Raw genomic sequence first — 26285 nt, 5'->3', positions numbered from 1 at the left:
TTCTCTAGGCTTCCAAAACACAGCTTCGTTGTGCTGTAAGGTATTTCTGAGATATTTTTTTGCTCCGCAAAAGTAGCTTCATTTCACATCACTTAATTCATCTTTAAAACAAAAACTAGAAACCAAAAGGAGAGATTTTTCTGTGGACAGCAAAATACTTAGCCAAAACAGGCCAATCTCTGTTCTTTCAAATGAGCCAATGCTAAAAGCCAAGCTCAGTGGCAATATGTGCTCACAGTGACAGAGATTGATTGAGTAGCTAAATAAAACAGATCACAACGTGAATTTGCAATAGATCCTTTACATTGATGTCCCCCTCTACAACTGTTTATATGCATTTTCTTATCTATCACAATAAATTGTTATTAATTGCTTCAGATGTTTAGTTTATATAAAAAACATTGTTCTGCATTGTGAGCAGATTTTTTTAGCTGTGATTAAACTGATTTGGCATGCACTGGGGATGAAAAAACAGAGGTATTTCAGTCCAGGTGAATGTATCCTCTCTGTTCATCGTTTATTTTTAACAAAATCTACTCCTCTTTTGTGCCAATATAAAGCAGACAAGCAGTGTATGTACCACAGCAAGAATACAGGAAAGTAATACTAAAACCTACAGAAAAAGGTGTGGAAAATATTTTTGAACTGGCAGTTTTTGGAATTTTCATGCTTACCAATTACACCCAGTCACAAGCTGAAGCTTTAATACTTGTAAAATACTGTGCGTTGACACTGATTTATATGTGAAATAGTTGTCTCCTGAGTTTTCAGTGAAGTGCTTTTTTTCTGAGCAGTAAATTTGCTTTTAATTAAAAACTCAACTGACTCAAAATGAAATATTTCACTGTGATAACAAGATCCATACATTTCTGAATTCTGTATTTTACAGTAGTCTTTTCTAAATCTTTCAGTTTTTATAAGTCCAACAATGTGCAGCGGTTCCACTATTCAAGACCAGTCAGAAAAGGATCTGTTGACCCTGAAAATGAATTTGCTGTAAGTAAATGAATGGCAGGGTGATGGACACGGTTCTGGTAGCTGTGACTGAATTTGGATCTAGAGCCTTAGTCTCTGATTATTCATTACGGACACCCAAACTTTCAAAAGTTCCAAAAAATAAACACAAGGCTTCTATATTTCAGCACTCCTATGTACTTACTCAGTGATACATCCCTTTCAACTGCAGGTAAACACTGTGTAATTAAGTATGTTCAACACTTTTGTCTTAAGCAGTAACATTTTCCGGTACAGATGAAACAAGATGACATGTAAATAAATATCAAATGGTTTGCCTCGTGGAGTTTACAACACTTCTGTCAGCTGCCAGCTTGGCGGTGAGAGGTGTGTGCTGTCTGCTTGCATCAGTCCCGGGGAATCTTGACACACCAGAGTACTGCCTGTGTCATTCTCATTCCCAGGCGTAGTGGGGTAATGCTGAGAAACAGTCTTCGTTGTTCAAATACTCTAGGAAATCTGCAACACCATAAATTATTTTTCAGTGTCATAAAAATGTGGCAAGTTTCTATATTTTAATTTTACTGATAGCTGATATTTTATAGTTTGTCATGAAAACTGAACCAACCAATCTTTACAGCTAAAGCTGTGCTCTTGGGATACTGATGGGAAAAGGCATTTATTTCCAAAATGTCCAATTTCAGCGATGTGCGTGCTGATGGGTAGTGTCAACAGTTTCATGTAAGAAGCTTCTCACCTGGTAAATTAAACGCTTCAGATGCAGCCTCTACCCTGACATCCCAGCTTTGTGCTCAATTATCAGACTCATGATGCACGCTGGCTTCCTTTGCAAACTGGAGAGTTTTGAAATAATTTATGAATATATCTTGAAAAGGTTGTACAAAAATGAAATCGTTAGTGTTTTCATTGCTGATAACAACAGACAATATGCATACTTCAGAGAGGTGGAAATTGGGGTGGCTGGAGTATGTCTGCATTGCATTCGTTATTATGTTTCTCAGTACTGACGTTTTTGATGAGCTGGTATTGGTAAAATAAGGAGCAGGAAGGTAAATGAACTAGTGACATTTCAAAATACCAACAGCTGGATAAAGAGGATAAAGAAAGGAAAAAAAAAAAAAAAGTAAGAATTCTGGCAAGTTATTATAGGGCTATTACTGCTTTTAATTGCAGAAATACATTTTGAGAAGGGGAGGGAGGAAGTATCATCTGGGTAGAGGTGAGAGCAGGTCATTGAGTCACAGTCATTCAATCTGTAATGGCAAAAATAGGAATAGATACTAAAAGATTTAAGGGTAATTTTCTTTTTCCTCTGCTTTGTACAGGCTTATTGCCTGCAGATGACCTAATCTGAAATCAGAGAAATGATTTGTGCAAATTGCTGTGCTAGACTCATTTTGCAGTGTCTTTTTATGCAAAAGCGTGCATATGTTTTCCATCCACTTTCTTTTTACTGTGACATTTCAGAAGGCAGAAAAGATTAAAGTTTAAATACTGACGTATCATTTTCTCCCTTCTATCTTTTTTAATAGTCTATGTGGATTGAGAGAACATCATTTGTTACAGCCTACAAACTTCCTGGAATCTTACGATGGTTTGAGGTTACCTCCATGTCCCAGGTATGTATTAACATGCCAAGAACCCCTAAAATGTGTATCTATAGGAATCCTCATGTACAAAATAGTTGGCAAATTTATCACACAAGGCTATTGTTATTTATTTATATACACACAAAACTGTTATTACTCATGTTTTATTTTTCTACTTCTTACATCTGATTTATAGGTTCAGGACCAAGTGCTAAGAGCATTGAACAAGTCTGTGTTGGTTTGCTGAATTGTAACGATGTTGTTCATATCCATGAAGTTTTATAAAACCAAAAAGACCTTTTTGTCTCTTTATAAACCTTAGAAGTCTCTTGTTTCTTTATAGACTACAATTAGTCCTTTAGAGAATGCTATTGAGACTATGTCCACAACGAATGAAAAAATTTTGATGATGATTAACCAATACCAGAGTGATGAGAACCTTCCTATCAATCCACTTTCTATGCTTCTGAATGGAATTGTTGATCCAGCTGTTATGGGTGGCTTTGCTAAATACGAGAAGGTAAGAGATTTTGAGTCAATCAAAGAACATGTTCAAATATATTATTTGATAATCCTCCTACATCCTTTGTTCAAAGTCATAGTGGAATGTGTGAATATGAAAGCCATAGATATGAAGAGATCCTCATATCCTGGTCACATCTGTCTTTGAAAGCAGAAACTTGCCAACGAGAGTGACTGGAGCTTAGTTTTAGTTGCAGTCGTGAGGGTTTTCATACACACCTGAGATGAGATACCCCTTTGGTAATGCAATAGGCTCTCACACATCCAAAGGTTTAGTTTGGAGGAAATGAATCAAGTTTATCGTAAAGTAGGCACGGCATATTTACATGTGGCTTATGAATTAAACAGTCATTGGGTTTTCTCAGTAACTGCAGCCATTCTGCATAACAAGTTTTGTAGTCAAAAAGTGGGAATACAAATAAAAAATGTCCTGGAAATACTTGGAAAATGGAATGTCCTGAAGAACTGAACTGTAGAAAATTTGTCCCTAAGGCTACCTTGTGAAGGTGATGCGGGGGAGAAGGCAGGAGCATTAAAAACTCCTATCAATTTAAATTCTAAATTATTAAAGTTTTGGATAAAAATGAATATGGGGTTACCCCACAGCTGCAGAGTTCTGTTATTTCAGCCTGCCATTGCCTGAAGAAAAGCACGTGCGATACTCAGTAAGCTCAGCAGGTCAGACAGACTGGGGCAGTGCTGAAAAGATGCCATATATATATATATATGTATATATATATATGTACACAGATGTACATGCATAAATTTTATGTGGTAAGCATGACATATTGTGGAGGAATATGCTATATTAGTCCTAACGTATCCTTTGTTTAGCTATTTGGCAGTCATGGACAAACAGCTACATTCTTCTTTTGTATCTGGGCATAAAATCTTGGGGCAGCAAAAGGCAGTGTGTATGCAGTATCTGGCTCTGCTTATCTATGAAAGGGTTCCATTTCTTTATTGTGTAACACTGGATAATGTCAGTAAGTAGGATACTTCAATAAAAGGATCATTTATTGGTGTAAATCACAATACTCCAAATTTATGCCTTTTTCGTTTCGATGCAAGCTTAAAAAAACAAACACTAATTGGGTTTCATAGTAAGGGTATCAAACTCAGAAGTGTTAGGCAAAGACTGAATATCTTTAAAAAAAAAAAAAAAAGGCACCTCAGTTCTCATCTGATATAATAAGGAATTATTGCTAGCAGGGTCCAGTTCAGGAGCACGTGTTATGTATCTCTTATTTGTTGACCAATATTATGGACACCAGCTGGAGTCAATGGAGCAATCACTGATTTTTTACTTGTCGAAATGATGGACTGAATTTCTTTTTTTTTTTTTTTTTTTTTTTTCCTATCTAAGGCTTTCTTTACAGAAGAATATATCAGGAACCATCCAGAGGATCAAGAAAAGCTGAATAGACTCAAAGATCTAATTGCTTGGCAGGTAACTTCCTACTGACAGCAGTTACCCAAGGCTTTACCAGACATTCTTTTTCTTTGTTTTTCTGTTCCTTTCTAGCAGGAGAAGAGCATTTAGATGACTGTGTAATTTTTACCATGTTTTGGGGTTGGGGTTTTTTTTGTTGCTTTTTTATTTAGCCCAAACTAATGCAAAATAGCTAAAAGTCAATGGTGAAGCAGTTAGAAAAGGTTACTGGCAGAAGGGTAGCTAAAAATATATTGCACAAATCTCATAAATCACTATCTTCAAAGACTAAAGAGTAATGAAATGTCTTTATATTTTAAAGAGCAGCACTACAGAGTTTCTCTTTGTGAATACATTTATTATTAATTAAACAGCATGTCAAAGTGTGCTGTCCATTACCTTGGAAGATAAGATTTGTTTTGTTTGCTTTTAACTGGATAATATTACACTAATATAACAGCAAATATGATAGTAGCAATATAATAGCAAAGGAAAGCATTGTAGGGAAGAGGGGGTAGGAAGGTAGTATCACTATCATATTTGCTTTCTTAGAAGATTTTTTAATTATTATTTTATTTGATAAGGAGCCATTCCTTCTGACAAAGAAGGAAGGGTTTTTTAAGAAATTCAAGTGGAGGGAGGTATTGAATGGACAGATAGATAGACTTTTGCCTAATCTTTTCATCAGGTGTTCTCCTTTAAGGGAGAATGTATCTACACTTCCCCCAGCCTCCCTAGTTTTCAAAAGCTCTCATTATGTATCTTGTTTCAACTCTAGTTGGAAGAATTGGAGATCTAAAAAAACCTTTGATTACTTGTCACAAAATTGAGCAAAATCAGACTGGTTAGTGCAAGCTGCCTCTAGTCATGGCTTGATTTGTTCATATTTGTATTGCAGCATTATCTTACTGATTTTTTTTTTCTGGAGGTGGGGGGGGTACAGAAGAAGTCTACAGAGTAAAATCAAGGGAAAAGGAGAGGTTACTTTCAGCAACCAGGCATTAGCATATTACATTGCTGCAGCAGTTGTGGAAGCCATCACATGAATAAGCCCCCAGTACACTGAAACCTTTCCCACTCAATCCTCCATTTGAAAGAGAAGAGTGTGAAACCACCTGCCGGGGATCCACTTGGATGTTTTTTGGTCCCTACTTCTCTCATAAGCTATGGCCGGCACCTTCATAAGCAGGTGGACTAGTAGTCTAAGAATTACTTAAACTCTCACATGGTGTGTTTAAACTCATAAGAGATTAACATTAGAATACACAGGAGAGAGAAAAGAGTCATTATGAAGCAGCCAACATTCTTCAGAAATTTCCAGAGCAAGCCTATTTTTCAAGAGCCCTTTCCATCTTGTACTTGCTGCTAAAAGCTGAGATGGACTAGTGACTCTATCTGCCAGTCACAGGAAGAGTTTTGCAGTTGACTTAGCACACACGTTAAATGGAATTAGAGGGTTTCTCAGACCCAGTTTAATATTCTCACTTTTCTTTTCTTCTTTTTTTTCCCTCCCCTCTTCAAGATACCTTTCCTTGGAGCTGGAATTAAAATCCATGAAAGAAGAGTTTCTGATAATCTTCGGCCTTTCCATGACCGTATGGAGGAATGTTTCAAGCATTTAAAAGTTAAAGTGGAAAAGCAATATGGAGTCAGAGAATTGGTATGGCTCTCCTTTCAACCTCTCCTGCAATTTCTCTTAATACTCATCTTGTTCTTCTAAACAAAAACACACACTAAACTTTTGTTTTTATGGGTTTTCTTGTGATCTGAAGGTAGTAGGACCTGAGTTTAATGGTCAAAGAGTTGATTTAATTCTCTGACGTATCAGATATTCCTCATTCTGGAATATTGGGAGCATTTTATTATGTCTATTAAAATTGCAATTCTTTTTTGCTTTACTAAGGAAGTAAAAAAAAAATGCTCATGTTTCTCTGCTTTGTAATTTTTCTTAGTGGTTTAGGGCTTTGATCTGCAATTGACATCTCCCTTTACCAGCCACTGCCAGCTGTGTTGTGAAGTAAAACATACCATGTCTATAATGCTATAAATACTAGTTGAGACCAAACTGAAATATATGGGAATTGAAGGATAACTTCTAAACTGTCCAGACAATTCTTGAATAGAATAGTCTCTCTGAGCGTGTGCAGGTTAGCCAGAATGATGTTGGCTGGTTTTTGCAATTAAAAACCAGTTGCTTTGAAAATTATTTTATGTTGCTTTCAGTGTTGATCATTTTATAAGAGGATTTATTTCTTCTGTTATAGGAAAAACATAGCAAGTTTCTGAATTAAATTTTTGCTATTGTGCTGCTATACACCTATATGATGAAAATCCTCTATGTTTATCTCAATATGATTGTCTTGTTTGTAGTCCCATAGCCATCATCCTTGAAAGAATAAAGAGGCTGTAATCAACAATTAGCAATGTTGCCTAATGCTTGAACGCTTCAGCGATCTTGCAGATCAGCACTTGAAAAAAGCAACCTATTTAAAATCTTACAAGAGCAGAGAATATAATTCTTCCATTTTACCAAGTCTGACTCTGATGGATGCCTGAACTTTTTTATTAAAACGAAAGGAAAAAAAAAGTTAGGCAGCTTTGTGTCTTTATCACAAGATTCTGGCCATTCAGAGGATGTAAGGCAGCATGGAAACTCATTGCAGGTAAACTCTGCAAAACGTATTCTTGAAACTACAGATGTTTCCAAGTCTTCTGCTAGACATCACTTAGTGAGAAATGACATCACAAGCAAAGCATTTGGGAATTTGGCATATGAAATTGCACATAAAATTTTAATATTTTCTGGATAATCAAAACAAACCCCTGTGCTTTAATATGAAATGTTTTTTAAAAGTTGTTCATATCCTGTTTATAGGATAGAAATTGAAGTAGGCTGGAAAAGTAGTTTATGGTATGCACACACTGGGAAATTCTTAAAAACCTGCCTCGTATGATGAGTGTGAGGAGCTAACTAGGGAGAGCTGTGCTCATTATGCACACACTGGGAAATTCTTAAAAACCTGCCTCGTATGATGAGCTAACTAGGGAGAGCTGTGCTCACTGCAGAAAATGCTTGGACAGAAGAAGAGAGAAGATCTAACTGCACTCTACAATTTCAGGTCCCAGAACTCTCCCCTGAAGGAAGAAAACAGTTCTAGATTCAGTCAGAAAATGAGATCCTTGTCCCTACATTATTAGCCAGAGTAACAGGAAAGCATTTTGAAATAAGTCAGATTGTTTCATTTGTTTGTACCAGGCTGCAAAGCCTAAATAGCCATCAACATTAAGCTGAATGCTTCTGACAGCTAGATCTCTTCAAGAAGATTTAAATTGAGTGAAAATCTCCTTTTTCTCCTTCCACTGCAGACCACAGCAACTTCAGCCTTTGCAGAGAGAAATGATGCAGAGTATATGGCTTTGTGCAATATCAGTATCAACACATGATGACCTGGGGAATCCTCCTGTTCCTCCTCTTGGGCTATTAGAGAAATATTAATTTTTTCCAACATTTGCAAACATGCAATTAAAAAAGACTGTATTAACGTATAGAGATGGCAGAATTTGTTGTAGTGAAAATGCAGCATGATTAGTGTCTTGGAGGAAGGGCTAACTAAATCTGTCTGCCCAAGCAAGTACTTCAATGGCCTGTCCTAGGACTGTTCAAAATAAGATCAGCAGACTGTGTTTATTTTAATTTCTTTTTGAAACATAAAGTTAATTATGTCAACTGTAGTCGATTTAGCTACTCACTGTATCATTGAGTTTGAGAGATCTTAGAGTGTATCCAGACACAAGATACAATCACAGTAATTAATGGTAGCAAATAACTCCTTTCATGCCAAATGTTAAAAAAACATTTGTGCTGCCTTCGAGACCGAGTGAAAAGGGATGAAATGAGGTTCACGCAAAGTTGTTTGATAGAAAATGTTTCTTTTTTCCATCCTGCAGCCAGATTTTGATGACAAGAGAGTAGGACGGCCAAGATCAATGCTGAGATCCTATCGCCAGTTATCAGTTATTTCACTGAGTTCCATGAATTCAGACTGCAGTACTCCAAACAAAATTGCTTCAGAAAGGTTGGTTATGAATACAATACACATTTTTTTTCAGTCCTGGTTTTTATACAGTTTTATGAGATGAAACTAAAAGACTGAAAAAAGGCATTCAAGGATAAAGGCCACTTCGAGTCTCTTCAGATTATGCCAAAATTTTTGTTACCTGTACCTATCACTTCCACCAGGTTTAAAGCTGCAGTATTTCAACATTAATAGACAAAATATACTCAAGTCTGACTGAAAAAAAGTGGCATTTAATTTTCAGGAAACAAATATTTTACAATTTAAATGACATTCAAAAAAATATAGAAAGATCTGGAGTTTTGCAAGTTTCTCTTTATACAGCTGTTGACTTAATTAGCATCTTTATGCTTGTAAAAATTTAAGAGGAAGAGGAAAGCCTTTACAAACGTAAAGTAAGGAGGTGGAATGTTTTAGTAAAGCCTGTAGGAATGGAAAATGCTTTGCCTGATAAGCTTTCTTAACTGCGCTGGGGAACATAAAAACTTGTACATTTGAGACATCAGTTACAGGTCTATTGATTAGATTTTTCATCAACAAATTGTTTTGATCACTTTCTAAATTGTCCTCTGGGAACACGGAACTTCTTCCCAGACATGGCACATATAAAACAGATCTTGCTGAGCAGTGTTTGTGTTTTTTTGTGGTTGTGATATCCCTTCTTGAGCAGTTCAGTTTTAAAAAGTAAAAAGTCCAAATGTGTGACCCTAACTTGGAAGTGTTTCTTAAAATACCCCTCTATTATTGCATCTTTGACTGACAGTTTGTTGTTTAATTTGTTTCTAGGAAGGACAGGTCAACAAATTCACCATACTACTTGCTTTAACAATTTTTGTTGTAAAATAAGTTGAGCCCCACGTTCAATAGGCTAATTCCATCAGCAGAGAAGGGAGTAAAGCCAGCAACAATTTATTTTTATTTTTTTTTTAATGAAAAATAGTCCAATTTTAAAACTATAGAAATTAGATTAAGAGGAGGAGAGAGAGTTGTTTTTTTAAATCACTGGGTGTGTGCATTGTTCTCCAATATGCTGAAATAAATAGGAGGATGCATTTAAAATAAGAGAATAAATAGTAATAGTGTTTCACTATTTTCAGCAGCCAAAAGAGCATGGCTTGCATTCAGGACCATCATCATCGTGCATAAACTTGCCATGTGAGCTCTAACTCTGTTTAGTTTAGGAGTTCTTAAGCTAATGCACAAATCTTTAAAAAGGGATTTGCACTCATATTAATATTTTATGTTCTTTGCAACAATTTAAGACGATGTCATACCTCCCGAAGGCATCTTAATTGTATCTACAGTTGCCAGCTGAAGCACATCGGATACTTTTTGCCAACAGCTTACAAGGCTGCATAGAAAGTCAAAGGAAAGGCTGACCTGCATTTATATTTCATAGGGAAATGACATCAGAATACCAGTGGCTTTTAAAATATCACTCAGCAACTTGTACTTTTTTCTTTTGCTCCTGCAGCTTTGATCTGGAAGCTCTGTCGCAAAAGCCAGCGAAAGCAGAATCGGAGGAGACTGCTCTGCAAATTAATCCTCACCCTGAAGTAAAGATGAGAAGGTCCAAAAAAAGAACAAAAAGAAGCAGCGTGGTGTTTGCTGATGAGAAGACGGCACCTGATATTTCTGTCTCTGACATGAAATGTGTATGTTACTCATTCAGCGTAGTATTTTATAACCCATAAAAAAAGAGGATATTACTCCTTCGCTTAGGAAAAGAAAAATATATCTCAGAACTCTAGCTGTCACAAAAGGAAATATGCAGGATGCAGAGCTGATCTGCCCTGCCGTGAACGAACCCTGCAAGATGCTGAGGAGGAAACAAATCAATGGAAAATCAGAAACTTGCTTATGATGACAGATAATACAGCCCTGAAGTTGCAAATTCTGAAGCTTGGTTAGCTTGAAATGAAGTACTGTATGGGGAGGGTTAAGCTAGCTTTCCTGTGGAGAGGCAATTGACTGTGCTGACATTTCATGGCAGCTCCTTGCAGTCAGGGCTATTTCAAAAGTGATGAGTCCTGTACGTTTTGTACCTTGTTATGGAACACGCAGCTGTTAGGAAATTGCAAGATTGCAAACAGTGTTCCTTAAATGGTGCCAGACTGAAGTTTGGAAGCACCGGCATCTCTCGCTCCATAGATCATCTGAGTGCTTTTATGGCACTGCTGGATCATTAGTATGACTTCCATAACTTACACTGGGCTTTTTCTTTTTTTTGGTAGTTTAATTCTCAGGAGACTTTTCTTCTTCTAGTATAAAAAGAAATAATAAAACAAATGTGAAAGATGTCCTCTGGATACACAAGCCCTATCTAAATTAAACTGTCAGGCAATAAGATTGCTGAATTACATGGAGAGGGCATAAGTCATTTGATCAAAAATTTTTGGAGGAATCATCAAAAGCAAAGTGAATTCAGTAGAAAGCTAAGATTCTTTTGGGAAACAAGGTGAAACCTTAGAGGATTACAATTGCCTTACACTACATTTCCTCATAGAAAAGAGTTCTAAGCACAGCCACGCTCTGAGAAGCATTAATATATAAAAACAAACAACGCCTCTGCCTTTTGATTAAATTAAATAACACACCTGACTGTGGGAATCTCACTACAGATTGAGTTACGGGATTTTCTTTTGCTTCAGAAAATTAGTGACAAGCCCCACAGCAGCTGAGCTGCCTACATTAATGCAATAGGGAAAAATATTTTCAAAACTACATTTTACTGTGCAGGCTAATTGTATTCTTCCAAAACCACGGTAGAGTATCATCCTACAGTCCCAGATTACAGGATCTTCTAGCTAGCTTTTTTAGAGTAGCTTTCTCTATCTGTAATGAGAAGTATTTATCTAACTATAAATCATCTTGCAAAATCATTACATGTTTTTAGCTAGCGTATAATATTATAGGTGGACCCAATTCTACTGCTTCTAAATATTTTTGTTGTTTAGTCAGCAAACAATCCCATAAGGAACTCAGGTTAGGCACAACAGTTTGTTTATTAATTATTTATTTTATGCTTTTCACAAAATATTACTTTGCTTAGATCTTCGTTCCTCATATCTCAGTTTATCTGACTGGGGTTTTGTTATGTTACACAGCTGTCAAGGAAATACGAGTTCATGAGTGACACCAACCTCTCAGAACATGCAGTGGCACCTCAGAAAACATCTGTCCTCAAGCAGATGAGTTCTGTCAGTCGTTCCATGCCAACTATCCCAGGTAAGCTCCTTACGGTGAGGTAAGGGATCTGCACTTCTTTATTGTGATGTTAAGAAAACACAGCGATAACGGGTTTGCTCCAAGAGGGCAGGGAGCTCTCTCTATATGACTCTGTGCCTCTCAGACAATGATTATGGTTTTGAGGCTGGCCTGCTGCTGCTGCTTGGTGACGCTGCGCTGCGTAATGCTAACTTCCAAATTCTAAAAGTTTTACTTCTGGAGCTCAGCATTTTGCTTCCTTGTACAGCGTGGGCATCCCCCTGCCTTGAGAGAGGCGGGGTCTATTCATCTCCCTTGCTCCGTAGGTTCTCACTTGCAGCAGCAAAGGCTTGTGCAGTCTGAGGGCAGCCTGTGGAACAGGAAGAAATGCTCTGTGCTTTGCTTTGGCAGGTGAATATCCCCAAAGGGTGCCCCACAGTAGGCTTTCAACTTCTGCTATTCATGTTAGAATCTCACAAGCCTCCCTCACAAGAGGGAGGAAGGGAAGGGGAAATAAGATAACGTAAGGGCCCACGAGAAAGACTGCCAGTTGCAGGACAGAGAAGGGGAAAGCGTCACTGAAGGTGGAACTCATTTCTAGGCCAGGGTGTAGAGAGAAAACGTGTCCCTTATGAATATCCTTTATCCTCTGCTGTTTCCATAGCATGTCCCATTTCTTAGCCTGCACTTCATCTGTCTCTCTCATTGTCCCTGTCATTCCAGATGTCTGTAACAGATGTTTAGCACAACATAACAGATTGTCATGGCCCATTTCTTTTTCATGTTGTTTTTTTCTATTTATCTATTTTTTCTTTGACCAGGTCAGTTCATTTCCTTCACTGTTCAGTTTCCACGAAATGAAGTTCAGTGCTTCCCCATTAACAAATGGGGAAACTTTCACTTATTTTTTTTTTTTCTAAGGATTTTAAAAAGTCTCATTTCTTTCTAGTAATTTCAGTACTTTGTTGTTTTGAATTCTGCTTTATCTTGTGCTCTGACTCTCCTTTTTTGGTTTTGTTTTGTGCAACCAATGTTTCTGTTGTAAGGAGTAACCCTGTCCGTCTACGCTGTGGCACCTGATGAAACAATTGCATCACACAGGTTGAGTCACCCCATGTTTCCTTCCACCTCCGATGGTGACAAGAAAACATCCAAAAAAAAGAAAGTGAACCAGTTATTTAAAACAATGGTAAGTTCTGTGTATTTATGGAGGAAAAAGAAAAAAAGAGTGTTACCTCTTCAAAAACTTTGTGCTCTGAAACTTAAGTCATTTAAAAATACCCTAAGATCAGAAGTCAAACTCTCCTTTTTTGTTGTTTGGTTGGTTTTGGGTTTTTTGTTTGTTTGTGTTGGTTTCTTAGTTCTGTTGTCAGAGAGAGGAGTGAGAGCTCTACAGGGAAGCAAAAATTTGCCTCCAACTGTGCTTTGCAGAGTAGGGATGTACATCTGGGTGTTTAAATGGGAGGCTCGGATGTGCAGTTCTGTGTCTGTACCACAAGAGGGCTCATTCGACCTACTGATTTTCTCCGATTTGCTTTACATAACATCTATTAGGAAAAGAGGAAAGCAATTACTTCTTGTTTGATTTAATTACACTGGGCAGTTAGCAGCAGCACTGGAGTAAGCTGGGCGTAGCACATATGGCAAAACTGCTGTGTGTGAGTCCATTTGATGTCGGAGATGCTACTGGAGAGTAGAAATTGGCTCACACTGGAGTCAGTAACGTTGCTTAGAACAGGTTGCCTTCCTTTACAGTAGGAAACCCCTTCACTGATTTCCGTGGAAATGCCACAAAATGAAACCCATTGAATTTAATGTAGCATTTAAAATAATAAAAAAGTTATATTCAGTGCAGATACTAAAATTCTAAAGTTTTAAACTTTTTCCTGTTTTTTTTCAGGCAGTGGGAAGGTGACATTTCATGCAGATGCTGGTAGCTACTGCTCTGCATAATGCATAAGCATTCTGTACTTAAGTGTAAGCATTCCTACACTTGTAATATTTTTACATGTCATCTCTTTGCTCATCTTTCAAAGCAAAGGTTGATTTTATTATTTTTTTTTCATTTTTAAAACATGTTTTCTGGTGAACAGGTTTCACTTTCATCCATTAGTTTCTGTAGTCTTTTTAAAAATGTGGATAGTGCCTTCAGGGACCATAGAGCAACATTTAGGAAAATATGCTAAATGCAGATGTGTTCATAATCATATTTTTCTGATAGGAACAAGAATAACCTATTAATTTGAAGCCTGTAGGATTTCACTTATATTTAATTTATCACATACTTGTTCTTTTCAAATCCAGGAGTAACAGCTTTTCAGCATGATCTCATCCAGTCACATTTAAACCTAGATAGCATATAAAATATGGAGGACAAAATGTCCTTTTTTACAAGTTTTAAAAAAGGACTGAATAAAGCTACAGATCCATTTGTACGGTGCTTCCACAGCATGACTGGAATCATGTGGACACGTTCAAATACAGGTTTATGGTTTTGCAGGACAGAGAAACTAATTCAAAATATGCAGGAATTGGACAGTGTCTTTTTTCTCTAGCCATGCCTTAAGGCCACAAGCTAGTAATTAAATATACATATTACTGAATGCAATACAGTAGGAATTTTAACGTATGGCACTCTGTTCCTCTTTTTCCCCAGCGCATTTCCAAAGTTCTAGAAGATGGAAAGCAGTCTGTGGAGCACCACTTCAAATCTTCAACTACAGATCTGTAATTCATTCCATTACAAGACCACTTCTCAACTGGAAATAATTATGCATATATGTACCTCCTATTTTAGAGCACCATCTACTCTAAAGAAAGGCAGTGACAACACCGATGGCTAATAGAGAGTATCAACAACAATATTCATGGGTTCTGAGAAGTTACATGTGATACAGGTACAGGAATAGCATTTGAAGAAAACCCTACAGGATGTGCCCACTAGGATGTGGAGCAGGAGTTTCCTGAGCCCATGGTTATACAGGTTGAAGGGCATTGTGTGTTCCTCGGGGACAAAGCTTGTTCCTGGGAAGAAAGATGTATTAAGAGGCCCCCTGCAATGCTCACTGTATAACAGTCAGGTCCTGTTCTTTTCAAAGAACGTAGAAGTTATCCTTTTATGTAGCTTGTACAGACACACTCCAGCTATCTTTAAGCTATTGCTGGCCGTGTAGTCAAGGCAACAGATGGCTCAGCACAAAATAGCCACTGACAATTTACTCTGTGGCTGTAGCTGGATTACAGTCCTCAGATCCCTCTGCTGCTCCCACCACACTGCTCGGTATCCTCAGGCTTTCTCAGGGTGATGTCCAGGACTCTGACAACATACGCCCGAGTTATTTTCCAAACAGCAGCTATTATGTTTAAAACATGGGCAGAAGTTTATTTACACGTGTACAAACTGATGTGACATCCAGCAGTATGATAAACAAAAGCTGCATTTTCTGCTGTTCATCAATAAAATGTTAAAAATGTATTTTATTTGCCTTGACTCTTCCTCCCTGAAATCTCTAGGTATCTTTATATATAAGGTAATAGTTTCTTACTGACAGCGAATGGGATTCTACGAGTCCAAGTCTTCTGCTTTCAAAATGCATTTTCTGTGTCCGACTCCTGAGGTGGAGTTGGAAGATAACACCTTATTGGCACAGAGCTCGACAGCACTGCAGGTCAGCATCTCGGGGCAGGGGGGGGTTATGACCTCTCAGTTCTTTCTAAAGGCAAGTATATTATCCAAATATAAAGGTTTCCAAAAGTCCAATAATTTATTTCCTTCACTCATCCCTTTATGTTTCAGATACCTACACAGGTTTATATTCCTTAAATAAAATATGAGCATGTATAGTGTGGATGAGGGAGACTGGCCTTGTTGCCATTTATATGGATATGGGAGAGAGGTTAAAATTATTCCTTGCTGAGTGATTGAATCAATGGAAAGACATCTTCAGTTTGTTCTATTTCTATAAACGCTTTTACGTTCAGCATGAATAATTTATTTAATGAATTTAGATTCTCTTTGGAAGTTGTCATTGTCAAGCTGTTTTCTACAAAAATAATTAGCGATTGTTTTCTGTGAGAAGTCTGAAATATTTGCCATTGGAACTAATTCTGTGCCAAGAAATACTTTTCACTAGAATAACCATGGACAGTAAACCAAAATGGGTCCAGTTTTAACACTAACAGCAGCATTTGTTGGCATGGATACTGATAGACTTCTTGTGTCACTTGCTTTTCACAGCAACTTGATCCTGCTTCTGAGGAAGCACGGAAGGAGGAGGAGGCTTTTATAGAAAAAACCCTCAGTTTATTAAGGAGAGTCAGTTATCTGTGAGTGGGACAGAGTGAAAGGTTGAGGAGTGCATGTTCAACATCTTGCTAAGCTGGAGGAAGGAGAGGGAGGGTACCCTGGCTGTCCTTCAATATTGTTTGCAGATGCATTGAAGAAATATTGGTATATCAATGTGAAGAGTATATTTAAAGAAAAGATTTTGTTCTACTGGGAATGAGTAAGAAAAGGATGATTTTGCAACTGTTTATTCTTTGTAAAGATACCTGTTCCAGGTTATCTTTTGCTTATTGTATCTTGCACTTATGTTTTCATGTGAGAGTGGAATGAAAGAGTATTACCTCAAGCTATTATTATAAATCATAATTAAAGTACTCTGGTTCTAAATAAAAAAGTACACAGAATGAAAGGAAGGAAGAGCCCAGAAACAAATACCAGGCAGGCAGGAGCACAGTGTCCAAAAGAAGTTTGGTGGTGAGTGCTTAGCTGGTGGTTCACAATTCATGTGCTTTCTGCACTGGAGTTGATTTCACTTCTCTCAGACATTTCAGAGAGCCGGGACAGGACAGTCTGGCTTTCTGGGCTGCATGACAACGACTGGGCAGTGTGACTTCATAACAAATCATGTTTAGCATGGGGTAGGAAAGACGTGCATGTACAGCTAGGATTTTGTGCGCTGACCTGTAGAAAGCTGTTACACTGCACCAAGCTAAGATGGATTTAAGCCACACGCTGTGTATGTTCAGTCAGCTCCATGGCTGAAGTGTGGACACAGACACCTGGGCTTTGCCTCTCATGGAGTGAAAAGCTGTCAGTGGTGTTGGTCTAGCTCCAGGGGAGCTGCTGTGTTGGTGCAGTGTGAGGGCTGGTCAGAGATGGAAAATGTTTGCATTCTGTAAGGCATTATTTAACAAACTTGGGTATCCAGCCTGCCCTTGTCTGAGCCATGAGTGATACTGTCCAAGTCCTCATTATGAAATTAGGACCCAATTATTCCTCTGGGGAGGGAACTTAATGCTTTTGTTTTTTTTCAATAAAAATTAGTGAGCTATAGGAAGGTGTTCAGAATATAAGTCAATGAGGATCGAGTTTCTGAGCAGGAAGAAGAGGTTTTTCAAAGATTTTACAGACCTTACAAACACATTGTATTCTTGAACTGCGAATTAACGTGTGATAGAGCTGTGTATTTGTTGCAGGTACTGCTCGACATTGACATTTTAGCGGTATCACATGCAGTCTGTAACCTTTTTTTATTAGACAATGGAAATTTTGGGTGAGTAGAATGATAGAAGGGTTTGGGTTGGAAGAGACCTTAAAGATCATCTAGTTCCAACTCCCAGTGGAGGTAATGGATGCCATATTGGTTATTCTGTATGGAGCCCACAGGCACATTAGGCATCACTGGATCTCTGTTTTCATTTGCCTTGTTGGTATTGTTTGGTCTGGCTTTTGGCTTTTTCTCTAGTTCTCAGATTTGTTTCAGCAAATCTCTGACCTTTCTTTAAAGACTCATTAAGGCAGAATTCCCACTGTCTGTCTTGGGAGACCTCAGTCTTGTATGGGAGAGAAAGAGGACTGGATTTCTTCATAATTTCAGAGGTGCAGAATTTTAAATTAACATTTTTCTCCTTTTCTGACCTGTTAGTAGTTGATATAATGTAACAACAAACAAGTTAAATTAACCCAGCCCGGTGTGTTACGCTACTGTAGGCAGCTTTTCCTGGATGCATTACTAACGCATCGCATGAACTGTAGCCTTAGTAGTGTAGAGGACTCTGAGAGTCTGGAATGTGTCCAGTTTCATCATGTTTAAATTGAAGCCATCCTGGTCTCTGAAGAACAGGACTCATATAACCAGCATGGTGGGCTATTCTGCTCCATATGAGATTTGGGATGCAGAGCCAGTTTGCTCCCACAGTTACTGATACAAGGAAGCTGTAACGGAATAACAGTGGAAAATTTTCCTCAGTCTGAAGGACATCAAGTAGCCACAGTGTTGAGGAGGAGATTTTAAGCACCAGTTACTATATTCTACTCAGTGCTTTCAGGCAGCAGCCGTTTTTACTGTAAAAATTGGCTGAAGAGCAGTTCCTAACCTGAACTGGCAAAAAGCAATAAACCTGTGCCAAGCACTTGTTCACAGCTCTCAGAAGAGCAGGGAGTTTGTCGATAGGTTAATGCTTTTGTGTCATGTTACTAAAATCACTGACATTGCAGTGACAAAATGGATTCAGAGATTGAGTTGCCATCTTTAACCCATTTGGTATTTACGGCTTTTGTTGTTTGGCTATTTTGCTGCTTGTTTTATTGCTAGTGGCAATGATGGAGCAGGCTCTTTTATTTAAAATACGTTGAATATAATGTGCAAGGAATCCTGCAAGAAAAAAAAATCGGAATAATGATCGAAAACTGCTGAGAAAGTGAAGTGGACTTAGATGATTTGACCTGATCAGTTTGAGTATGAAGTCTCTTCACAATTCAACAACTGATGGCTGCTAAATCATACAGTACAATCTATACCCAGAGTCATAATGAGATTTTACATTGATTGCACTAATAAGCATAAATTTCTGCTTTGGACTAGGATAAATCTGTAAGGATTTTATTGTACTTACAACTATATAGATTCAGAATCAGAGGTGCTCACTCATGTCACAGAATTGCAGCAGCCGTGTCACATCTGGCTGATTATCAAGGGATTTTTATTTCAGCCCAACTAAGACCAATTGAAGCATCTTTGAAATAATGGTATAACTTAAATCACTGAAAGCTTGTCAAGCTCCCAAGTAGGTCTGTTCCACTCTGATCATGGTAAGAGGGCTTTTAAACAATCCCTTTGAAATAACACAAGAAAAGCTGTTAAAGGTGTTTTTTAAAACGGCAAGGTAGGCCAGAAGATGATGGGTTTGTTTGTTATTAAACCAGGTTTCTGTTTACATCAGCTGAGGTTCAGGAGTTGTGTTTAAAACCATCTAATTACATAATTCTCTATGCTAACTTGCTCTTTGATTATAAAGGATTTTAGCTTAACTATCATGAAAAGACCAAATGACCCTTTTTTGTTCCAGCTTCAGAGCAAAGCTATTTACTGGATGAAACATTTATCCTAGAGGTGGGTTCTGTATATGCCGACATCAATGGGAATCATCTAGATCTAGGGCATTCTGCTTAAAACAGGAGCAGAGGTCAGTTCTCCAGAGTATATGAAAATAAAATGAATAACTTAAGTCAAACACAGGATCCTTCTCACATAGAAATCCAGAGAATTCAGCGAATTTAAAGGTGAATTGTTTTTTGCATCATCCCTTTTTTAAAAAAAAAAACATTTCTGAGGAGAGAGGAAAAATGAACTATTAAAGGATCCTTTCCCACATTACTTTTTGGAGGTGGATATGTCCTTCTTGTTACGTAAACCTTATTTCCTGAGGAACATGGGAGCCTCTATGAAAAAGGCTTGCAGCCATCTCCTGTCCTGGATGCCTTGGAGCAGTCACTAGTATTACAGTATTTACTTACATTTCCCTCCCAGAAGTGAGTTCCTACTTGCCTACTACCTATTTCCCTCCCAGAAGTGAGTTCCTACTTGCTCTTAGGTATTCAAGGTCCTTTGGAGAGGGAACATTGAGCAACGTTCCAGGGGCTGCCCTCGGTTATAAGGACTTCAGCACTGGCAACATTTACTGCTATGGGGTGAGGACAGTAGTTGTTCTCTATTGACTCAGTCTGTAATTGTCTATTCTGATTTGCTATCATGATGCAGTGTGTGCTAAAGATTAACACTGTAAACGAATAATTGCTCTGCAAACAAATGTCGGGTAGGCCACAGATCTCATAAACTTTAAAATGTTAGATAAATGTAATCATGGTTAAAGTGAGAACAGTTTGATCTGATTGGGTTTTGGATATAATTATCCCTTTTCAATGGAGGTTGGTTTTCTTTTTTGTCTTCCAGGGTAGCAGAAAGCTCCTCTGTGCCAGGAGTGATCTTTCCTATGGCTGACCCTAGAATTAGACAGGCAATGCGAGTGTCTGTGCTGTAATGAATATCGTTTCTCTGTTAATGATTTTTTCATGAGTATTTGTGTGTGCTGCATTTCCATATGCCTCATTATGCACGCGGGAATTCATTTACTAACAGGTTAATGTGAGAGGCATGAACGATCTCTCATTAACAGATACCACTTCATAGGCCTTGCCATTAACTTGAATTAGTTCAGCTAATGGGAGGTGGCTGTTGATGGTGTTACAATGGGGTGTAAGTGGGGATTGAGGCAAAAGGCACAAGAAAGGTGCTGGGGATCAGAAATGGTCATTTAAGGTATCTATGCCCTGAGCTGGCTGGCCAGCAGCCAAAAAAAGAGACTTCGCGAGGTGAAGTAGTAGGAATCTGGCACTATTGTTGTAACTAGAAAAAGTCTTTAAAAACTCTACGTTTGAAACATATTTTGAGGGAAGATTTTCCCCGGAATGTTTGGTTGTACGTTTTTATACAAACGGAAACATCCCTGGATACAGTTGCTTTAGATGCAGCTGTTTTAGCCAGGAATACTGTATTTTATCATACAATAAAGCATGTTACTGTTGGATATCTGGATTCTACAAATACTGAGGAATGTGAAGTCTTTACTACATGACTCCAGTCGCTTTGACACATCCAGCAATAGTTCAGTAGTGCTTTGACACGCTCAGTAGTACTAATGCACAATGCCTGAATTTATAGAATCTTTCTTATCAACTGCTTCTTTCACAAGACAAGAAAACGGTACTACTGGAGATAGTAAGACTACTGGAAAACAGAAGAGCAAAGGAAATAAGGACATAAATCTCAAAACTTACCAGAATTTCTTCATGGAATTTCTAAGTAAAGGAAGAATTCAAATGTGAAAAGATTAAAAATGCCTACATATACCACCGGTTATTTTTACAGACCCCAGAATTACAAATATAGATCTATCTAATATTACTAAAGGGACAGTAATCATGCCAGTATAAAAGCTTGCTACTAAGTTATCTCTAGGGCAGATCTAGACAAATTCAATACATTTTCAAAAATTATCACTAGGGGGAGATAAGTAGTTGCAATTACTTTGCCCATAAAATAGAACAACTACTGATCTGTCTGCCCCTATACTGGGAAAACCAAAGTGGAACAACTGGAAGTGCAAGGATTATTAACACTGTAAATCATCCTATTCACAAGTTAGATGATCTTAGTTTGCTGCAGTTAAACCCCGGTTACATTAAAACAACCTTAAGTGTATCTATGACGGGGTGTGTTCTTATAGTACTTCACTGTACTTACAACTGTGCCAATTCACTTATCAGTTTTAGTTGCTAATTAATTTTCTCCAAGTGTTTGAGTTGTGCAAGTACCAAAGGGTGTAGAAAACTGTGAAAAAAACATTAAAAAAAAAAAAGAAAAAAAAAGAAAAAAAAGGAGGTCATGTTTTCTAAAAAATCTGTGGTTCTACAATGACTTTTCAGTAAGATCTCCATTTTGGAGTGGGAGTAGGAGGAGTGGAGTGGGAGGAGCTGATTTATCCAACAAGCAAATACCTTGATGCTGAAATCCAACTGAAACAGAAGTAGTAACATGTTACTACTTTTTCTTTGTGTAAATCCTGTTGTGCATCTCATTGAAATGCACAAGAATTTAAACTCTGAGGGTTTTGGGAAGGTGCAAGGATTAATTTCCTTGGTAAACACAATTGATGTTAATACAAGACCTCATTTGATTTTAGCACCGTTTATTTCTTGCATAAACAAACATTTAGTGGGAAGCAAAGAAGAATAAGCAGTTAATCTGAAACAGGGAAGCGTTTCAGCTGTTGGGAAGCTGGTAGCAGCAGTGAGGGTGCCAAGGAATGATTGATTGAGGTATCTGTATTTGTACTAATTTCCCATGACTGAGAGACACCTCCGATTCTAAGATGAGAGGGATTTGCTGCAGACTCTCTCTGTGACTGGTTGCAGGGTCTCTCCGTTACAGGGCCAAGCACGTCTGTGTGTCTAAATGCAGCAGAACCCAGGGGAGCCATAGACAGCCAACAGGAAGCTATAGATTTCTTGCCTGCCTACGGCCTGTCATAACTAATGCATAAGTCGGGGGACATCTAATCCCCTCTACCATATCATATGTGGGCAAGACAGTGGATGGCCTTTGTTGAAGCAGGAGTTATGAGTACTTTTATTATCATAGCTCTCATGGTCAGAACGCAGCTACTAGCCCGTATAAGGTTTTACAGTCTTCTAAAACCCCAGTTATAAAGTTGCTTTAAAAATCCAGAGTGGTTTTGTTCTGAAAGACTTAAGAAGTCTAAGGGCATTCTAGCATTGCAGGGTGTATGGCACAGGTCCAAATGATACTGCCTTTTCCATTAATTTAATGTTCAACCTGCATTTCTAGAAATAAAGCTTACTTCCCTTGTTTTGCAATACTGTATTTTACATTTCCTATGTTTTTGTAATGACCTTGAGATGACATTGTTTTGCCGGCTACACCTTGTTTCTTCTGACGGTGTGGTTTATTTTGTGCATACACTAGGCAGATGATTACTGGGATAAGACACAAAGACTTCCACAAGTAATCTACTGGACAGCCAAGAATACAGATAATTTTTCAGTATGTGAAAATGTCTTATGGATGGATACTGAACTGTTTCAGAATTCAGTGTGAGAATTCCTTCAAACAAGGTGGGTTGCTTGATGTACTACTGAGTTGTAGATGAACACCCTTCTTTTAAAAACAATTTTTCCCTCTTCTTTGTGACTGTGTGAATAGCTTGTATGAACTTCTCTTCAGCACAGTGTTAAACTGTGATAAGGCACCGTGCTTGGGGTTGTACACAATGTTAACAGTACAGCTTAAAGCTTCCTATTCATTAAAAATACATCTCTACAGCGTGGGATTATCTGGCAATATGTATCATGATCTGGTAAACAGTCGATTTAATTTCTGACTCATTAGCTAAAGTACGTGATGCAGAGTGCTTTATGTTGGCTATATGAGGGACAATGATATGCAGTATGTTGCAAGGTTTGCCAGGATGAAGTTACTACTATAGAATTTTGAACATGTTTGAGTGCTTACAGGGGGTTTGCACGATGTTGTCTTTCTTTGCATCATGCAGGCGTGGTGCTTTTCATCTCAGTTCTCTAGAACTGTCACACTGAAACAGCACAATGACCTAAAGGTGCTTGTGAGACTGGGAGGTATTATGCTTCGTTTTGCTTTACCGCTTGGAAAGATGCAGTTAAGAAGGTAGTTGGAAGTATCTCATCCAAAACATTACAAAAGTGTACAGAGACCTCCCCATATTACTCTCCACCTTTTGACCCCCACGTTTTTACTCCCTACTACATGCTGCTGTGTGTGCACTTTTCCCAAGTCCCTGCATTTCACAAACACTGAATGCACAGGTTACTTTGGAGTATAAGTGAAAATGTTGAAGAATCTTCATTTTAATGAAATTAGTTTGAACTTTTCATAACCCAAGATTTCAGACCATTTTGATTTCCTTTGTAAAAGGGCAATCAGTGTAAAGAAATACTACTGTTGGCTGGAGCAGAGGGGTACAGAGGAACAGCTCTGCAGGGGCTTGGCCTCAACCCTGCAGATTTTGGAGCTTTGCTTAAGAAATCAAGAGGAGCAAATGTTCATATAACACAAGAGTTAACAACAATCTTTGGTGTGACAACCATCTGTGCTTGATCAGGCTTCCAACTGGTAGAGAGGTGCACTCAGGGCTGTAAAGTACTGCAGTAAGAAGAAATGTTAACAACACGATGCATCCTGCCTACAAAGACTTTAGGGAACCCAATGCATTTAGAACTAATGCTCACTAAACTGTGACTCCGGCGTCAGCCTCTGTTTCATTTCTAGGGTTTTTTAGCCCTAAACATGATCTGTTAGTGTAGCTTGATCAGCATATCACCTTTTCCCAGCCTCTTCATATGGAAGCCTCACCTTTTTTCCTTCTCTTTTCTCCACTTCTGGGATCGCTACCTTGCTGCCTTCTCCTTCCAGCCCTGCCAGGAGCAGGAGTCTCCGTGGTGAGGACCCCAGGGCAGTATTCCTGGCTAGACTCAAGTAACTCCAGTTCTGACCAGCCCTGCTCAGCAATCGCAGCACGAGCGAAGTTCTTTCCTTGCTGCCTTTTGCCTGCATATGAGCATCATATGAGCCATTCAGGAACACGTATCGCAGTGGTTCTCAAGCAGTAAGGTGTGCCCACAGTGCTGGCAAAGTACCACTTATACTGGCACTGTTTATACTCCCACCTGAGTAAATCAAGCACGGTCAGTTGGAAGAAAACTGTTGCTGATGGGCTGGTGCCTGTGCTGGAAGCTGTGCCGGGACACAGACACGCAAGGGAGGGCTCAGACCTTTGCACTCTCCTTCAGGGCTCCGTAGGCAGAAGCTTGCAGTTGTCTGTGCACTTCGTTGCTCTAGAAGGAGTACTTGCCACTCCTCACCTCAGCCCTTGCTTTACTTAGTTCTGTGTGATCCTTTGCTCGGCTGTTGCAGCGAGGTAGGTCTGGTGGTAAATGCATCCTTCAGGCAGCTGCAGAGCACAGCCAGGGGCTGACCTTGCCGGAATGCACTGCACCAAAACTTCATCAAGATTAATTTGCAGAGGAAGTTTTACAACTTTCATCAGTCTCTGGTGGCAGAAGTAATACTTTTTCCCTTTGTAAAGCTTTACATGTTTTCAAAGCATGTGTTCACTCAGCACCCACTTCAGTGTATTTTAACTGCAGCTGTGCATGAAGAGCACCTCAGGGAATAAGTACTTAGATGCCACTCATCCAAGTCCATGATGCAGTTAGCTGAGTTTTTACTTCTAGGAATAAATGAATCCTGAGTGGTAATAAATTTGCAAGTTTTTTTCTTTTTTTCAGGGTTTTTTTTTAACAAAAATGTAATTTGCTGAGAAGATAAAAAATTTACTGTGTTTAATTTTCACGCTATGTTCTGGGTCTTAGTTTGTTGTAAAACTGTTTTTACTCATTTGTGCGTTTGTTAAATTTTTCATTCCACTGATGCCTGTAAATAATGGGGTTTTTAATTAGCAATATTTGTAGCATTAAAATTTGCAGGACTACAGATATAATTTACAAATATATCTCTAGGTTCGTAAGTAAATTAGGAAGCTGTAGGCAATGTTGCTCAAGCGGCTTGTTTGTAATTCAGATTCTTATGGAGAAAAAAAATTATCTCAGATAGCTTTCTTAAGGGGGGAGGTACTCACATTATTATTTTCTGAAAAATGAATCATCCCTTGTTTTTTTGTCCAAGTCACCTTTTGCACAGCAGTTGTCACTTAGAAAATGAGCCAGTCCCGCTGTGTTCCACTTGCCTTTTGTCTGTTTAAAGTTTATCTCTGCATTTACAAACTCTGAACTCCATCATTCAAATTAAAATAGCAACTTGTTTGTCCATAGATGCAGTACAAATGATTTTATGTGTAGTGAAAGCATGTATTTTTTAAATAACAGTGTTTCTGAGCAGGCAAATTGGCTACCCTTGTCACTCTACTCAATATTTCAGTTGTGTTTCCAGTGAAATTTTTTTCATACCTTTAAAAGCAACAACAATATGAACATGACATTAGTGAATCAGTAATGCTTAGGGAGGGGGGAAATCTTGGTGGTGCAGCATGTGAGATTAAGTGAATAGATGAATATGGGAAAAAACAAAAAAAGTCTTTGGGACAGCCAGGAATTCAAATCTACAGGTCAAAACGCATGTTTCTGCAGAAATTAGAGGACTAGAGCCATCTTAAAGGCCTTGTCATACCAGAACCTTCTTTAATTGCATGAGTTATTAAGGCTGAGTTGAGCTGCAAATGTATGTATGTGCCTTAAACATAATAAAAATATGCAAATATCCCTTCTGAAGGGAACTTCAACTCTGCTTTTCACTGCTGTGCAGACTCTCATGCAGGGACAGTCGGAAGAGCTGTCCTTCTGAGACAGGTGTTGGTGAGACTACAGCTCTGCTTTCTCCTCCTTGGAAAGTGCAGGGTGCTACGCAAGGCAGTAAGTATTTTTCTAAGTCATAAAAGGCCTAAAGGTTTTTCCTTGTTACTTAATTTTAAGGAGTCAATTTTTGCCTGTATAGATAAAAATGAAGTTGTTAGAACTTAGGAGAAAAGAGCCATGCTGAAAAATGCCTCTTTCCTGCTTGGAAATTCAGC

General features: G+C 38.3%; 1 protein-coding gene across 1 annotated transcript in view; it reads left to right on the top strand.

Moving 5' to 3' along the window:
• DOCK2 (dedicator of cytokinesis 2) overlaps positions 1–26052 on the top strand; it is a 231734-nt gene extending 205682 nt beyond the window's left edge. Inside the window, exons 43-54 of the mRNA XM_014948222.1 lie at positions 912–996; positions 2508–2594; positions 2908–3084; positions 4453–4536; positions 6041–6178; positions 8467–8594; positions 10069–10249; positions 11702–11822; positions 12848–12990; positions 14458–15219; positions 16113–16116; positions 26039–26052. Coding sequence (XP_014803708.1) covers positions 912–996; positions 2508–2594; positions 2908–3084; positions 4453–4536; positions 6041–6178; positions 8467–8594; positions 10069–10249; positions 11702–11822; positions 12848–12990; positions 14458–14532 — 1219 coding nt within the window. The 3' untranslated portion in view covers positions 14533–15219; positions 16113–16116; positions 26039–26052. The remainder of the gene's footprint in view (positions 1–911; positions 997–2507; positions 2595–2907; positions 3085–4452; positions 4537–6040; positions 6179–8466; positions 8595–10068; positions 10250–11701; positions 11823–12847; positions 12991–14457; positions 15220–16112; positions 16117–26038) is intronic.
• The last annotated feature ends 233 nt before the right edge of the window (positions 26053–26285 follow it).

Source organism: Calidris pugnax, unplaced genomic scaffold (assembly GCF_001431845.1).
Source record: "Calidris pugnax isolate Ruff unplaced genomic scaffold, ASM143184v1 scaffold27, whole genome shotgun sequence".
In the NCBI taxonomy this organism is placed as follows: domain Eukaryota; kingdom Metazoa; phylum Chordata; class Aves; order Charadriiformes; family Scolopacidae; genus Calidris; species Calidris pugnax.
Note: the sequence above shows the minus strand (reverse complement) of the source record. Positions and strands in the feature narration are given on the sequence as shown.